We start from the raw sequence: 17,594 nt of genomic DNA, 5'->3' as shown, positions 1-17,594 counted from the left end.
AACAAAAATATGAATGTTATGAATTACTATCATTTAAAGTAATTTATTTTTCATTATAAATAAATAATATAAAAATACAAAGTACTTATAAATTACACATTTGTTCATATTATAAAACTATTTTATGTTTGATTGTTTGAACATGTTAAGGTTTATAAACATTAAGTACAAACCAAATGATTTATAAAAATAATGAGATATGTTAATCGTCACTTAATTAATGTCATTATATTGTACCATTTAAAATAACTCATATTATACACCAGGTGACATAGGTTGAATCCATCTCCATACTTGAAAATCTTCACCATCAATTTCTTGGACTTCAGATCTTACACTAGATTCTGATTCAGTAAAGTATTGAACTACTTCAGCCCAAATTTTAGATTTTGCTAAAAAAAATAAAATATTAATTTAAAAATTTAAATATTATGTAAAAACAAAAGTTTATCTTACCTTGTCTTTCATTGAATGGAATCAAATGATCACGTATATGAATAATAGGTAGATAACTTTCATTTGGTTTATTTTGTGCTTGTTCTTTTAGTAAATCAATTGTATTTTCAACTAATTGGTTAACTTCTTGTTTATAGTTTTCACTTTTTGCTGAGATGTAGCATATAACAAAATAAAGACCAACAATTGATAAAGCCACTGAAAAGAATAAATATATATTCAAACAAGTTAGTTTAATTTGTTTACAGTAAATAGATTAAACAAAGTGTACAAATAAATAAAATATAATACATTTTAATTTTTTAAGTCAGTGATTCTCAAATTGGTGGTTGTCAAAACAAAGGACACTAAATATATAACCAACTGTTGGGGAAAATTAAATTATTAATCTTGGTGTCTTGTTATTTTAAAAAGGTTGAGTATCACTAAACATATATTATTATTTAATTATTATAATAAAGTATTAAGAAGCATCATGTAATACATCTTATAAATTATTTCATAATAGGAGAATATTATTTTTTGGTGAATAGTTTACAATGTTATAGGTATTTATGTTGTGTACTGTAATAATAACAATAAACTTGATGTCAAATATAGGAAACTTAAGAAAAAATAACCTAGTTTATATACAAGTATATTATTGATTAATTAAAAACTTCAAATATTATTAAAATATCAAGATTCAATTTTCAAAAATTTTTTTTTGTGTTTGAACTTTGAATACAATTATAAAAATATTTTTAAAAACTGATAAAAATTTGTAATGTTTGTGATTTAGTTAAAACTATAAAATAACATAGTGGCATACACAAATAATAAAATACTGTAAAACTTTAATTACTACACAATATACATTGAGAATACATACCTATTCCAAGCCATGTAATTAGATAGAACATATTAGAAAAAATATGTTTTATTGCACAAATAATTGGCAAATTTGGTTTTACACTGATATTAAATGAAGTGTCAAATCCAATTGGTGAATCAGAATAGGTTTTTGCAATGCTTTTAAAAAGTTCTACTAATTCTTCAATTTCCCTGGATGGTAAATGTTCATGTGTTGAAATATATTCAAATACAGTTTGTGGATTTACAATTGGTTCAATATCTGATTTGTCACATTGGTTCTTTATATATTTATCTTGTACTTGCGATACCAATGAGTTATACAAACGTTGTACTTTTTCTTGTTCTGTATCACAATCAACTCCTTGAAGACTTTTTTTTGCACATAACGAGCTTAAAATACCTAACAATAATAAATAAATAATAATTAATTAATGTATAAAATAATAAATATCTATACAATACATTAAGTTATTTAAATGTTATGAATGCTGGAATTGAAAAGTTTGATTTAACATAGATTTAACTCAACTTATTTTTAGTTATTTTATTAACATTACATTAGGTAATAGATTGCTGCAATGTTTCTTTAATTGTCATGGGTCTGTTTGTAGTTTTAGTAATATTCTAACCATCTTTCTTTTAGCTATAATAGTTGTCATCATTTATTTTACTGAAGTAAGGTACCAACATTGATAATATAAATTTCATTGGAAAATTTTTTAATACTTTTATAAGGTCAACCAGTTTTTAATATTATATTTATTTTAAATTTTAAAAAAACTATTAAACCTTTTTATGATTAATATGACAGTGAATTCATCTATTATAAAATTTAAAACTAAAAATATTATCTAATGAATCTCTTAGGTTTATTTTATATTTAAATTATAAAACAAGTTATGAACATTTATTGTTATGTTATATGTTTTTAAAACGGAGACTACATACGCTGGTGTAGAATCTTCTTTATTATGTATAATTTAACTTTTAAAGTATAAAAAATTACTTTGTACAGCTCACTCTAAATAAGTGTTAAAGTTAGAAAAATAGTTAAATTTTGATTTGTTTAAAAGTAAATTATAATATAAAATAATAAATTAAAATGTTTCTCATTACTTGATGGTAATACAGTTGTATTTGGTTGTATTGAAATAAAGTATAATCCAAAAATTACTGCGAAAAATCCAACAAAAAGGAGGATGATATTTTGTGTATTTTTTGTGTAGTTTATTAGATTCTTTTGCTGTGTAGATTGAACAAAGTTTTTCCTATATTAAAACAATATTTTTATTATTTACATAGATATATCAATATTTTGTTTTATATGAAATTGATTAGCAAACCTTAAATTTTTTGAACTTATTTTTGATATAGGTGATGGTGAATTAAACAGTGAAGTTGTTTTTGATACATTGTCTTTATCTGCAAATTAAATACCAAAATTATAAATTGAAGTACTATTATGTATCTAATGTTTTATCATAACATTTATAACACACATGTAATTAATGTATCATCACTAAAATAAGAAAATAGGTTTAGGCTATGTTCAAATATTAGGTATATACTTACCCCGTGATTGATTCATCATTTTTTCTTTCCACCTTTGTATTGCCTGATCAGCATGCGATGAAGTTTTAGAAACAGAACTTGAACGTAGTTGTTGATTAACTCCTTCTGTTGATGGTTTAATTACTTTAGAGTCAAAAAGTCTAGAATTTATTTTTTCTGATTGTATTTCGTGTTTTATATTAGGAGAATTTTTTGTTTCCGATTGTATTTCGCGTTTTTTAATAGGAGAATTTTTTGTTTCTGTAGAATTATTTAATTATTTTTGAGTTAAAATGTGTAGGATAGAATAGTTAATAAATAATAAAATTATCATGATATTAAAATTAACAAACATTTTAAAATAAAATTAATAATTTACCTGTTGACACATATGCGTTTTGATGGTCATATGAATTTTTCCAGTTGGATACATTCATTAAAGATGTTTCATTTGATTTAGGAGAAGAACTAGCTATGTATGGATTGGCAGGTAGTATTGAATGTCCTAGCGTGCCAGTATCAGTTTCAGAATCTGATGTTTCAAATAGATCTGGAGCTCGGTACTGCCGCTGTTGACGAACGCTTTTTCTGGGACTATTCATGCTATCAAATGTCTTATGTTGAGAGTGTTTTCCGTCCACAGAAGATGATATAATAATAGACTCATTGGTACCACTAGTTAAACCTCTTAACTTTGGTGGTGGCATAATATTAGAAGCAGCTGTTTTGTTTGATTGTTTACCCTCAAGACTTGCAAGCTTTTTCAACAACAAGTTCCTAGTAGTACTGGTAACTGGAGGGACTACTGCATTGAACGCTAACAAACGGCGACGTAGCTCTTGGTCTGATATGATTTCACCCATAGTATCTGTTAAAAAAATTGTCTTGAAAATAACAAACAATAATATACAATAATAAAAAAAGTTTCATAATGTAATTAATTGAACATTACAAGATAGATTGGGTGGTATTTGTGTGAACAGTAAACATACTTACCAAACGAATAATGGTGTTGAAAGAGCAAATATAATCGTTAGGTTTTTATTCAACTATTGAATATTAATAACGAGTAGTCTGCACAATCATTAGATTAAATGTTGAATTGATGTAATTTCTAATTTGAGTCTTCTATTACAATTCACAACTACTATAGTCTAAACTAGTTTATAGTTGCTACTATTGAGTATTAGCAAAACAAATAACAAAAAAAACAATAAATAATAAACAAGACAATCAGTGAAACGAATTAAGAAACAATGTACTCAAGAAGTCAAGAGTTAAGACTTCAAGAAACAAGAATGTCAAGAATACAAGAATACAAGATTGAAGATCATATTATTCATATTATTGTTAAAAAGAGTGGTATAGTTATAACCGATTAACCAGTAACCTGTAACCGCGACTAACGTGATTCCGTTATTCAAATCAACATCATTGTTGAACAGTGTCGCCAATATTATACCATAGATCATGGTATGGTATGGTATGGTCTTTTTTCAGATTTTGATCAAGTATTCGAGTGCAACATACTGTTGTAATATTTCGAGTTTTGACTAGTTTAAGACATCTTTTTCGCAAAATTAGCTTATACCTTTACTTAAAGAATTAATTTCTGGTTGAAGGGATTTATCGACGTTACTTCAAGTACATGTTTTATGGCTAAATTTGATCGTGTATTGATTATAATATAATATATTTTATTATGTTTTATTTTATAGATATTATTTTGAATTACATTTTTTTAAACATCTAAATTATTGATATCAATATAATACAATTTACTTAGAAATATAAACTGACAGACCAAAGAGTTTAGAATAGCTAATTTAGATGCAATGATTAGTTATTTTTTAATAGGTTTACTTCAATAGTTAATGCTATTTTACATAAATAATAAAGTACAAACGTCGTTTGATAAATAGTTATTATACCTACTTATTATAATATAGACTTGATTACTATCAAATTGATATTATAATTAGAAAAAAACCGTACTATTGTATCGATGAATTTCTCTTCTCATAACATAAATATCGTCAATCATCGTTAATAACAGTTCGTTATAATATTACTATTTGTTTTATTTTTACTTGTTCTAATATTCCTTAATAACTTATAAGTAATAAATAATAATAAATAAAAGTATGTCGATATCGTGCACCTATTAGGCACATTAGGGTAGAGGACTTTTAGCAATTGAATACATGTTTTGCACAATCATAAAAAATAGCAGAGTAAGAAACGATTCTGGACGGAGATGATTTGTCAGTCTAAGATAATTAGTAGGATATTTTAAATTATTACTTAGGTATAATTAAATTGTAATATATCGTTATTTTACTCAATTTCGTAAAAAAATAAATTTCATATGCTCATAAAATTGTTTTTATATTGACGCTGGACTTGCTGGAGTTTTTTTTTACAGTTATTAGAAGAAAAAGTTATGGAGAACATTGTGCTGGGTTTTTTAACTTTAGATATAAATTACAAAAATTCTATGAGTTCTCAACTTCAAAATTCCTTGCAAATATTCGCAATTTTGACATATTTCGTAAACATTTGAACATTTAATGCTTATAAACAAAAATTGTGACTAACGATTTTTTAATTTTTTTTACTTTAATAAAACTTAGAATAAATCTTGTAATCAATTTTAAAGATTTTTTAAAAAGCAAAATTTTTTTTATCAGCATTTTAAGAAAAAAATTTTAGAAAAGTCGAAAATTTCAATGGTTTATAAATAGTTTAAAAAAATTCTAAATATTTGGATAATTTAATCGTAAATAGATAATGCTAATATCAAAATTTTGTGAAATTTTCAAGTATTTACAATGATTCATTTATGAGTTACAGCAAAATAAAAAAAAATCGATTTTGTCGAAAACTGAATATGTGTAAAAATTCCCGTTTTTCTATCACCTTTTTAGGGTTTTTCCTAACGCTGTTGAAAACTACTGAAAATTTTCCTTTTATAAGAGGGGTTGAAGTCAAAAATCAAAGCATTATTTCTACTTCAAATCATGATGATAGACACAAAAAAAAAAAATAAAAAAATCTCAAAATAAATAGTCAATTATAGCATAATAAAATTATTTCATACTCACCTAATTTTAAAAAATAAAGTCTATGCGACAAAATATTTTCTCTGGGCGTCATTTGTGTCGCGTAATTTACTAGTTTAAAAAATGCATTGCGTTTTAGGACATATATTTTTTATCTTACACTTTTTGATATATATTTTAATTTATTAATAATAATATCAATAATTTATATTTTATTACATTTTATACACAACCAAAACTTTTAGATTTAAATTTATTTTAAATTTTTTATCATAATATGGTTATTAATTAAACGCAATGTTTTCTTAGAAACGCTTGAAGATTTTCGATTTAATTATCTTCCAATTTATTCATTTTATTTATATTATTTATAAATAGATTATTACACAAAATATGATCCATAGTCTATAGTCGATAGTCAACCGTTGTGAGTTATAATAAAATAAAATAAATTTATTAGTTCATTACAATAATACAAATAAAAATATTTATTTTAAAATACATATTTGGTGACATTTCAGAGTTATAACTTATAAGTCCTCTGCTCTAGTACGAGTACCTATCAGCAGTATCAATACCGATTTCAAGTGCAGAACTGCAGGAGTAAGTTCGCATTGAACTTTGCGCTTGAATTATAAATTAATTTAATATCATAATTTGAATTGTTAATCAATTAATTAACATATGGACTTAAATGCTTACACTCTTATATTATAATATAAACAAATTAAAATGGGATTAAATATTTGAAAAAAATAATATGTGTATTTAAATTATAGTATATTTTAATAGATATTTAAAAAAAAGTATTTAAAAAATGTCAGTATAGGAACTTAACTGTTAACTTAATAGATTGATACTCGCGCGTTGTTCTCAAATTATATGTAGATTGTAGGTATTTATACAAAATATTTTTTTGTTTCGTGTGGCATATACTATTGAATCTAAAAACTACTGCACATATTATGATAGAATACAGAAAAAAACCATACATTTTTTTTAAAATTCTATCCAAAAACTAAATAAATTAAAATTAATGTATATATTAATTAATATATAAATGTATTTATATATTATGTATATTTTCAAATGTAAAATATATAATCTGTTATTTGTATATTTATTTAAATAAAAAAACACAAAACAAAATTTTCTTTGTCTAAGTATACTCATAGAGATACCTAATTACATAGGTACCTAAATGGTAGCTGGTAAGAATATTATAATTAAAAACGAAATTTAGTTCTGCCATTAAATATTTTGTTAAACTTGGTAATAGTTTTCGAGGTTTGGAATATTTAGTATTTTAGTCTGTAGACTCAAAATAGTGTGCTAATGTGCAGTATTTTTCAATACAATAATGACCCGAAATAGTATGTGATTTTTGTCTGCATACGAATTGCGTCCCTAAAAATGAAAATATACGTCGCGACAACCGAGGAGTTGCGTCCACAGTTTTTTAGCGACTTTTCCGAGTTGCGTCCTCGAAAATAACATAATATAATATCTATTATTTTAAACGTGTCTTGAGCAATGATGATTTTCTATACAATTAAAAATTAAAAATAACTCGCACCATACTGATTTTATAAACATTTTGAGTCAATCACAATAATTCATTTAAAGCATTTGAATAATACAATAGATGGTTTTACAAATATGGTGAAATTTCATTATAATAAACTTATATAGGTACGCAAGTAAAATTAAATATCTATACAATTTAATTTAGGTTGATTAATTATGTTAGTATGTTAATATTATGTTATACTAGATACAGTGTATAGAAACGTATTTTAACATGAAATTATAACTTTTAAAATATAATTTATAATAGTCTTTGGGCGAGTATACTACATACATTATACACATACTTTTTTTATTGTTTAATTCCAGTGTTATTAGATTTTATACTCGTCTACAAATAAATAATAATACATATTATGCAAAGCTGATTTGGTATGTGGATCCATTTAATGTATTAAAAATGCAATCGAATAATGCCTAAGAAATATTATTCAGACATACTGCATATTCATATTATAATTTACTTATTTAAATATGTTTTGATTTAAACATAGGAATATAATTAATGCTTTATAATCATTTTAATCATATTCAAATAATCAGGCTTAAAATCAGACTTATAATAATATGGAAAATACCAACTCAAAAATAATATTTTTCAAGTATTGTTTTTCTTCTACCAATACAGATATTTTATATTCCTTGATTACTAGAAAGCATAAAAATGAATTGATGAAAATGGTTGTTATGTGTGACAGAGGATGACGAAAATTGCCAAATGACGTCAGGTTATTTTAGTGCTTCTATTCTTTTTACTCCATAAAATGAATATACAATTTAGATAGATACATTCGTTATACTTTTACCTTGTGTTTCATAATGGCACCAAAATTCAGGTGCTGCGTAACTTTTATCAAATTTTATTAATTTCTATAAAAAAATGACTTAAAAATAAAAAAATTCATTTCTTAAAAATGCTCTTAAAGCATGTAGAAAAATGTAAAATAAAAGTCACATTTTTTAATTTCTTACCGTATGAAATTAACTTTGTGCTTGGAAAGCAATGTTTACATTCAGAAAAAAATACAATTTGCATTTAAATTCATTCCTTATTACTTTTAAAGTTGCACCTTTAGGATGGTTACTGACGTTATCATTGTAGACTGACTAGACTGTCAATACGCTTGTATACTCAGGTATTCATCACTGGTAGTTAATAATACCGTAATAGTAGCTAGGATAAGAAATGGTATACAATTGTATATTGCAAAAAATATATATCACATACGACTATACGAAATGTGTTAAAAAAATTAAAATAAATGTTACACTCATTAGTTACTAAATTGAATGTTCACTTATTATCATTTATCTATCTAATCAGATATTTTATCGAACTTTGATATTATATTTTCATAATTTCTTGAGATTGAGTACATCAATCAGTATAATGTGTATTTTCGCTAGTTGCTTTATGATCCTTTATAAACCTTTATGTCGTTAAAATATTTTAGATCTATTCATTGTTTTATCTTAGAATGATGTTTAATTATTATAAAATGTATGTTATTTTAATTTATCAATTATAACAAAAAACACGTTACGTTGGTTTTTTTTGTATGAGAAAAAAACATACGGTGAAACTATAAATGTATGCTTCAACGGATTTGTGGTTTATTACTAAAAAATAATATTTATAATAATTTACTATAATGGGTATTGATATTTGGTTTTAATATAACGTAATTGTGTGTTATATATTTCTTATTTTATTTAATGTATGTATTTTCCTGGAATGTTTATTACGTATATTTTTATCACAGATATAATTTTACTAATTTTAGTCCTGGTATTTTTTTTATTCCACACTTCAAAAATCTAAGTACTTATTGTAACTTGTAAGTGCATTTTAATATAATGCCTGCAATAATTATATTTATGAGATGTTTTTCACGGGAAATTTGCTAATTTACTATTTATTGGTATAAATAAATTTTTTCCCAATATGTTTTAGTGTGGATGGTTATAAGTTATTGATTATTATTTTGGTCGGTATACATTTTGTGCGATATTATATGTATCATATTATCGTATGTAGCCATAATTCCAAAATAGGATATTTTATTTTATACATTATCACATCGAGTATCTTAATTCTTAGGAGGACTCGGATCCATCAAGCGTAGTGTGTGTTTGGCTGGAGCAGGTTCGAGGAATTACGCGAAACTGCAACAGTCGATTGGATGGCAAATTGTGGACCACTGGCTACTTGGAGCTTGTTATTAGTGGACGAGCGAAGCGCGATATCCACACGTCGGTTACATGATGGCGAACTCTACATGCATACAGTCTGGTAAAAATTTATCTGGTGTAGATGTAATTAAAATTGGCTGTTGATGCGAATTCAGCGTTCAACGGGTTGCTTAATTTCCTAAGTTGCGATTTCACTACGCGGCATGCGCGCTTACAATTTATCGACGATTGGTATCTTTAATTGAAGTCAAAATTTCCACAAGTTTTATTAATGTTGTTAAAAATAATTAAGTAAAGTTATTTATAAACGAGTAATATTAATATATAATTTTTAAGATATAACATATAATAATATAGATTTTAATGGTACAGTTACGACTTATGAGTTCATACAATCTATACTTAATGACAAGAAAAAACATTAAAATAAGAAAAGGAAGATCAACCTCGGTTTAATTATATTCCACACATCATTAGGCTTATGATAAAAATTTTAATTTTAGTACAAATATTCTATAAACCTGAATAACTTAATATTAATTGCATTTTTGATAACAAAGAAGTTTTGGTTCTATTCGTTTTATTGGCATAATATTTTCAAGAAATAGTTTTTACAACATTTCCAAAGTCAATATAGGTAATACAGGAAAACTGGCGTAAAATCAATACTTGTATAATCTTCAAAAGAATAAAATAAATTGATACCAATTCATATACGACTGAAAAAAGATAATCAATCAGTACACAGAAAATTCAACCAAAATATTCTAAATAGGTACATTAATAACATTTTAAAATTTTTTTTTAAAAAAAAAGTACAGGTTATTTTTCATATAATTAACTAAGCTTTTAATGCCAAATCTGAAGTTGGCACCAATAATTCCAGATAGTGAAATTGTTGGAAATAGTATAAGTAGATTTACTAAGTTTAAGCTTAGGTTCTACAATGTACGAACTGAACTATTTATATATCTGATTATGCTGTATTTCGGACTTCTTAATACATGGTGACCCCGGTATCCCGTTTATTAAAACTAAAATCTTGCAATTACCAAAGCCCTCGTTGTTATTTTTCTTATATTATAATTGTTGTTTTCGTGTTTGAAGTTACTAAGACCGTGCCTAACGTGTTTTAATAATAATTTTTATGATATTATTTTAAATGTATAAGCGTTACATATAATCTTTTTTTTAAATGATTTGGAATTGACAATTTAGTTACAGATATAATTTTATTTATCTTTATGATTATAATTTTAAAAATATCAGTTGATGTTTATATAAAAAATAAATCAAGATAGATTGTAGGTTATTAAGATAAAAATTATAATTATAAGTTCGTAATACATAATATATATATATTACTATATATTTACATAGAGTATATATTATATCATAATGAATTCTAAAGTACACTTATTTATTTAAAATGAGAGTGTAAATGTTATGTATTGGTTTCGTAATGATGTGTTTTTTTCAAAAAATATTTTTTCGGGGCTGTAAAAGTACTCCAAAAGTTTTATACAGCTACTCTATTGATTGAAATTCGGACACAGATGGTACTTGGAGCATGTTAGGACTGCAAAATATTATTCCTTAGTTTTCATGAAAATAGTGAAATTGTGCAAAATTTAACATTTTTAGAATATTTCAATATTTATTTCATTATTTGTTATAAAACTGCTACCTTTATTACATGTTAAAGTCAAAAAATACTTTTTACGATTAAGTAAAAATTATGTTTTAATATATACACAATACATTTATGACATTTTGTGTGATTAACATTTTTTAGAGAAGTCAAACAAAATTGGGAATTTTAAATATAATTACAATAATACGAATATTGTATTATTTTTCTTTTTTGTCCATCTATAGTGTCTAATATCATGTAATTATTTTATACACATTATATACGTGTAATAATAATAAAAATAAAAATGTGTGATATAATTAAATGGTTTATTTAATAAAAATGGCGTTTTCCGCCCTAGAACCTATGTCTGATGTATTCTAATAAGTTTAGTATGTACTATCATCAACTATGATGATTTTTCTAGTCTAGCAGTAGGTATACACAAAAAAATGCTTTATATACTCGTAATATAACAGCTGTCACACGGGTAAAATGTCGAGAGTCAAATAAGGGAAAATGTTATCGATAAAAGTCATGAATCGTGGTTACTTGAGCAATTTTCATCGACGAATAATTTTCTAAAGTCAAACATGTAATGTATGCGTTGATGGTTGTTAATATCGTATTATGTAACAAATTATTATACATATCTACATATTATCTTCATTATTATTGAACTGTGTTTTCTTGTTCGTTGGCAGCTATATATTTAATAGTTTAATAATAACCGTCAACTGTATTGGTATTTTTTTTTGTCGATAGGTAGTCAAATTGAATTGCTTACGCCATAACTCGTAAATAATATGTTTCGGTTTCAAATACAAAGGATAATTATATAATTTTAGCTGTGGTACCAAACGCTAAACATATTTTGTGACTTTTATACGAATACACTGGGTCGACCTTTATTTCCGTTATACGTCCATGGGAACTTTGATCATCTATAAAATATAATATACTGTTTAAAAATGCACAACATAATGGAATACCATACAATTCATACCATATATTGATAATAAAAAATAACATGAAATGTAATATATGCAATATACATATATAAAATTAGGAAAATAATTTTCTTTGTTAAAAATTAACCGGGTTCTATATAAGTATAAAATAATATATTTTATAATAAATGTAATATATGGTATATTATATTGTCAGCTGCACGCAGACAGAATACCAAGAAAGGAATTTACATATACCTGTAATATGGTTGCATCCGTATTTGTGGTCAAAATTTGAGCTGATCAAGTTTTAAATAAATCCGTAGTTTAAGACTAGTTGGTACTAAAAAATATAAATTATAATAACTTCATAATTCATATGTGTAGGTCGTAGTTGTACTCCGAAGATAATATTATAATTATATTTATTTATCCAAAATAAGTACCGAAATAGGAAGTGGTACTATTAATTTATATGAGTATTGAGTATATTTTAGTATTATAATATTCTATACACTATACTCATCTATACTAGTTTATCTGAATCAGGTTAAATATACCTATTTAGTTTGTTAGGCGACATCGTCGGGGTGTCCAGTGTACAGTGATTCGTGTAGATGCTAAGGATGTCTCATTTCAATTAAAAACATCCTTTTTTTTTCTAGATCCGAGAGTGTTTCCACAACCACGTATTCACTTAATTCTCTTACTACTGTTAGGTATTTAATAAAAATACATTTTCCGCAATCGTTATAAATTATAATAACAATAATATGATATTGTATAAGCGGCTTACGATTATATTTAATTAAAACCACGCTGTAGGGACTATGCTTATATAGTTCGGTTGTATTCAAATTCCATATTCATAAAATAAAAACAATAATAATAATAATAATAATAATAGTTTGAGCGTGTTGAAAAAACCAGCTATATAGTCAAAAAAATAATGTTAATAATGATTGATCGACTATAGTCATCGATCATCAAAATGTAATATTATATTGTATCCGGTAGTCGATAATGAACGAATAACCTTTTACTCGATAACCAGTAATACTATTCAATGGCACGTAGGTACTTATACAAAGAAAGCAATCATTTATTGTATATTCTTATAATTAATAAATAATAATGTATAAAGTTTCAGTTTTTCCCATGAAAATTCCCTCCGACGAAATTCGTGCGGCTTCAACGAATAGAAAAAATGCCACATCGTATATTATTGTGTATTTGTGTGTATTGGGTAGTTAAGCAGTAAAAAGTCGTATATTATGTACACTATTAATTCTTATCTCACCGGGTAGATACGATGCGTGACGTGTCGCCACTTTTCTTCCAGATACCTAGCTATTACAATAGAATATAAAATCATTAAAACTACTGTTTTGATAGTTTAATTTTTGAGAGATGAATTTTTTTGTATTCAAATACGACAATATTCCTAAAACAAAGAAACGCGAAAAAAAAAAAAACATTTTTTTTTTTTTTTGTAATTCTTAAAATAACGTTTAATTTATAAACAACACGATAAAGTATTCTATTAATTTTCGCGGATCGAAAAAATAATTATTTCCACCAATAACGAGATTCGAGATGTTAAGATTCAGTAGGTGTATCACAGGACTGAACGATGGACGATCTACTACATTTGTTTTGTTAAGGTGTATTTAAAAGGTGTTTTACGTAAAATATACCTATATAGATTATAACTGGTCGCTACGAAGTTTCTTAAACATCAAATTACAAAAAAAAAAAATAATAATAATAATATTAAGCTTTCATAGCTGTCTCTGAAAATACGGCATTCGTGACGTATACATGATCGCATCTCTCCTCTCGGGTTTTTATAGTTACGTATAATATTATATAGCCACATCATACATTGATGCGTATATATCGCGTATACCGCCGATATACGCGATATAATAATAATATTATCACGTCGGGACCAGACGACAAGTGACAACACCGATATTAATTTCCAGTAATCTTTGTTTTTTTTATTTTTTTTTTTTTCGTGTCATTTCTTTTTGTCGCGTCCCTCGTCGTGGCGCCTCCGCCGCTGGCTGCAAGAACCGCGGCGGCCGGGTTTTCCGACATTTTCCGCTAGGCGGAGGCGGCGGGCCACTACAGATACGACTATCACTACCACTATATAAAGTTTAAACTATGTATATATATATATGTATATACACTACCGTAGTACCGTCATACTGTACAATATACGTATATATATTATATATATACATATATTAAAACGATGGTTAGGTTAGGCATGTATGGCGGCGGTGTAAGTACACAATATAAGTATATATATACGTCTATACATATATACACACGCACGGACGGAGCTTTTGGGGCGTCAGTGCGTCGGTGTCTGTCGATCCGCCAACACGCCCGTCGCGCCGTGATCGTCGCCGCCGTTATCGTCGTCGTCGACGGCACACACACAAACACGCACATATTAACACACACACACACACAAACGTACACATTCACATTCATACGCGCACGCGCGCCCCCGAACGCTCAGACACAAAATTCTATAATATATATCGTCGGCGTCGCGACCGCGCCGTAGCATCTGCCGCCGACAGTCGCGCGCGCCACCACACCGGTGCGTTGTAATAGTACCGTATTGTACGCTTGCGCACGACGTTGGTTTCGGCGTGTCCCATTCAGAGTGAGCGAACGGCGCCGATACCGCCGCCGCCGACAGCGATCGATACTCCGGGGGGCCCTATGACGTAAGTGAGCAACACGGTCGTATGTGAATGACAGGGAGAACTCTGTCGTCGTCGTCGCGTAACCGAGTGATAGAAAAACCGAAAACCGTATTACGCGCCATCACTACCGCCGCCATCGTCGTCGTCGACACTATTTAGCCGCAGCAACTGCGATAGAGCAGCTAACCGACGACGGTCACCGCCGCCGCCACCGCAGCCACAGCTATTACCACGGCCAGACGACGGTCTCGGGACGGACCGCGCGTCACCTTATAAGAAAACAACTGTCACCGTAGTGCGATCTCTTGTTCGTCCGCGCGGCGTTGCGTCGCGACCGCGTATCACCGGGACGCCGAAAGTGTTATTCCGCGTCGGGACGTACGCGCGCCGTTGACCCGCAGACGCCCGGGACGCGGACCGCAGCACCGCCGCGGTGGTCGTCATGTCGGCGTCGTCGCGGGCGCCACGCAGTCGTCCCCAGCACGATGACCGCGGTATGGCCGAGCGCGACGCGTCCATGGGCTGACCATGACCGCCGTACCGGCGCACGGGACGACGCACATAGCACCGTCGTTGTGCCGGGTGGTGGCGCTTCTTAGTGCCGTGTGCTGGTGTTGGGTACTGAGAATGGCCGCCGAGATGCCGGACCTGTCGCACCTGACGCCCGAGGAACGGGAGATCATCGAGTCCGTAGTGCACAGGCAGAAACAGGAGGAACAGAAGGAGCAGGAAATCATGAGGTCGGTATATAATTGGGAGATTGGTGATTTTCATGCGGTTGTCGGCAAGTGGCAGGGTGGAATTGGGGTGGGTGTCGTGTGACGGCGGCTCGTACCACGTAATATATAATAATGATAATAATAATAATAATAATAATAATAATAATAATAATAACACCACGGCGGCACTACCGTCGCTGCCGTCACTGCCACCGCCGCCGCCACCGCCGCTGCCGCCCAACGATAGAGGTGGTGGCGGTGACGGCGGGGTTGAACTTTTGAACTTTACCGCGCGCGCGATCCGACCGCGCAACATAATATTATACGCGAAATACGCGCGCGTCCGAGTTTTATTGTCGTCATAGCATTTTTTTTCATGGTATGGAGGGGATGGCAGTATGATGAGTATAATAATGTTCTATGTCGTCGCGTCAGCACCACCGGATTTTCTGGTGTTTTGATAACGGCAACGACGCACCTAGGCTGGGACACCTCCCCCCCCAGGAACCATTGGAAGGCGTCTGAGATTACAGCTACGGGGGCGCGGATGTGTCCGGTTCTCGTGAGTAGGTTTCATGCGCAAACTTAATTTAATATGGTGAATACGTTTTTATGGGTATTTTGTTATTGTTATTTGGTAAACTAAAATGATGATAACGACTATTCAGTATTCGAACAACTTGCACCAACCTCTACACATCCCCTGCCCACAATCAAATCACTCATCGGATTTTGATTTTATTTCGCCAGGTCGAAATTTCATGCCAAATAACGCACTGCTGCAGAATTGGTCAGCGTTGACCCGATAAATACATATTTAAGAAAACTATGTCAACTGTTATTGTCTCAACTGCAGAAAACCATTGAACGGTTTTCTTCAGTATGCTTAAAATGGCTCTGTCACATGTATTATGTCCATCGAGAATTTTGTCGTGCTATAGTTTCCACAACGCAATTATTGTTGATTTTATATATTTTTTTGTCTTCGTTTTCGTTGCATTGCTCAAAGCACAATAAACTATATGTTAACATAACAACTAATAACTTAGCCACTCGAAGTATAATAGCATACCTACAGTCGAATAAAAGTTTTACTGATATTTGATTATATTTGTCGATGTATATTTTAAAAAAGCGTTTAAAAAACCATCAAATTTTCAACTGCCACTAACTTACAAGTATTTTTTTTTAAATATTATATTCTGGTGGAATAGGTTATGATCTCATATTATTCTCGGTGCGAGCATAACATTTTTATTTTTATATTCCTATCACCGCGATCTATGAGGAAGACTTTACCTGATTATATGTTATAGTAAATATTTTGGTCATCATACAATAAGTATATAATAATGTCGCTGTAAGATATTAAAATTGTAAAGCACAAAAATGTAATATTTCAGTGGAATTTAAACTTCGCAGTGTTAGATATTGTTATAGAATAACAGAATACGAACTTATGAATTATGTGTTATTTCATAACAATATGTGTGCTTAGACCGGTTTTGCTCTAAATAACCGTATTGAAATAAAAGAGCGTTAAATGGAATGATAATCTTTGAATATAAAAGTAGTGATTTACTGCCGAATTCGGAAGACACGTTTCTCCGAGTATAAAATTTTATTAAAAATGGCAAACACTCGCTTCTTAGGCATGTTTCACATGAAAATACCCTTTTTCAACTTTTCGATTATCAATACTGTGTTTAATTTCATAACTATGCAACAATAATAAGTCGTATAGGTAACAAATGAAATTGTTAATTTATTTTACTAGGTACTACAAAAAGTGTTAATCGAATGAAAATCTTCCATTACAATATAACTAATAATTATATATATATATATATAATATAAAA

The 17,594-nt window shown here is 28.9% G+C and overlaps 2 protein-coding genes across 12 annotated transcripts in view; one reads left to right on the top strand and one right to left on the bottom strand.

Moving 5' to 3' along the window:
• Nucleotides 1–209: 209 nt before the first annotated feature.
• LOC113547975 (LEM domain-containing protein 2-like) lies at nucleotides 210–4,182 on the bottom strand. 2 transcript variants are annotated; one of them, XM_026948580.1, is made up of 8 exons: nucleotides 3,859–4,182; nucleotides 3,242–3,730; nucleotides 2,884–2,988; nucleotides 2,655–2,733; nucleotides 2,428–2,579; nucleotides 1,328–1,711; nucleotides 457–654; nucleotides 210–392 (listed from the first exon to the last, which is right to left on the bottom strand). In XM_026948580.1, exons 2-8 carry the CDS (start codon nucleotides 3,723–3,725, stop codon nucleotides 256–258), a joined length of 1,539 nt encoding a protein of 512 aa, XP_026804381.1. In that variant the 5' UTR covers nucleotides 3,726–3,730; nucleotides 3,859–4,182; the 3' UTR covers nucleotides 210–255. The 2 variants fall into 2 exon arrangements, with proteins under 2 accessions (XP_026804381.1, XP_026804380.1); XM_026948579.1 differs by having other exon boundaries at nucleotides 2,884–3,123; nucleotides 3,859–4,181.
• Nucleotides 4,183–14,672: 10,490 nt separating this feature from the next.
• The window catches only part of LOC113552905 (regulating synaptic membrane exocytosis protein 2), a 32,142-nt gene continuing 29,220 nt past the window's right edge, over nucleotides 14,673–17,594 (top strand). For all 10 annotated transcript variants that reach the window (XM_026955924.1, XM_026955942.1, XM_026955993.1 and 7 more), the window contains exon 1: nucleotides 14,673–15,756. In XM_026955924.1, coding sequence (XP_026811725.1) covers nucleotides 15,545–15,756 — 212 coding nt within the window. In that variant the 5' untranslated portion in view covers nucleotides 14,673–15,544. The remainder of the gene's footprint in view (nucleotides 15,757–17,594) is intronic.

This window comes from Rhopalosiphum maidis, chromosome 4 (genome assembly GCF_003676215.2).
Source record: "Rhopalosiphum maidis isolate BTI-1 chromosome 4, ASM367621v3, whole genome shotgun sequence".
In the NCBI taxonomy this organism is placed as follows: domain Eukaryota; kingdom Metazoa; phylum Arthropoda; class Insecta; order Hemiptera; family Aphididae; genus Rhopalosiphum; species Rhopalosiphum maidis.
This window is presented reverse-complemented; position numbering and strand designations above follow the sequence as displayed.

What these genes read in the sequence shown, in the direction of transcription:
- LOC113547975 (XM_026948579.1), bottom strand. Translation starts at nt 3,725, where the DNA reads ATGGGTGAAATCATATCAGACCAAGAGCTACGTCGCCGTTTGTTAGCG. An exon ending in AATGATGAATCAATCACGGG is followed by an intron (nt 2,734 to 2,883) that starts GTAAGTATATAC and finishes TTTAATTTGCAG; the next exon opens with ATAAAGACAATGTATCAAAA. An exon ending in ATAAGTTCAAAAAATTTAAG is followed by an intron (nt 2,580 to 2,654) that starts GTTTGCTAATCA and finishes GTTTTAATATAG; the next exon opens with GAAAAACTTTGTTCAATCTA.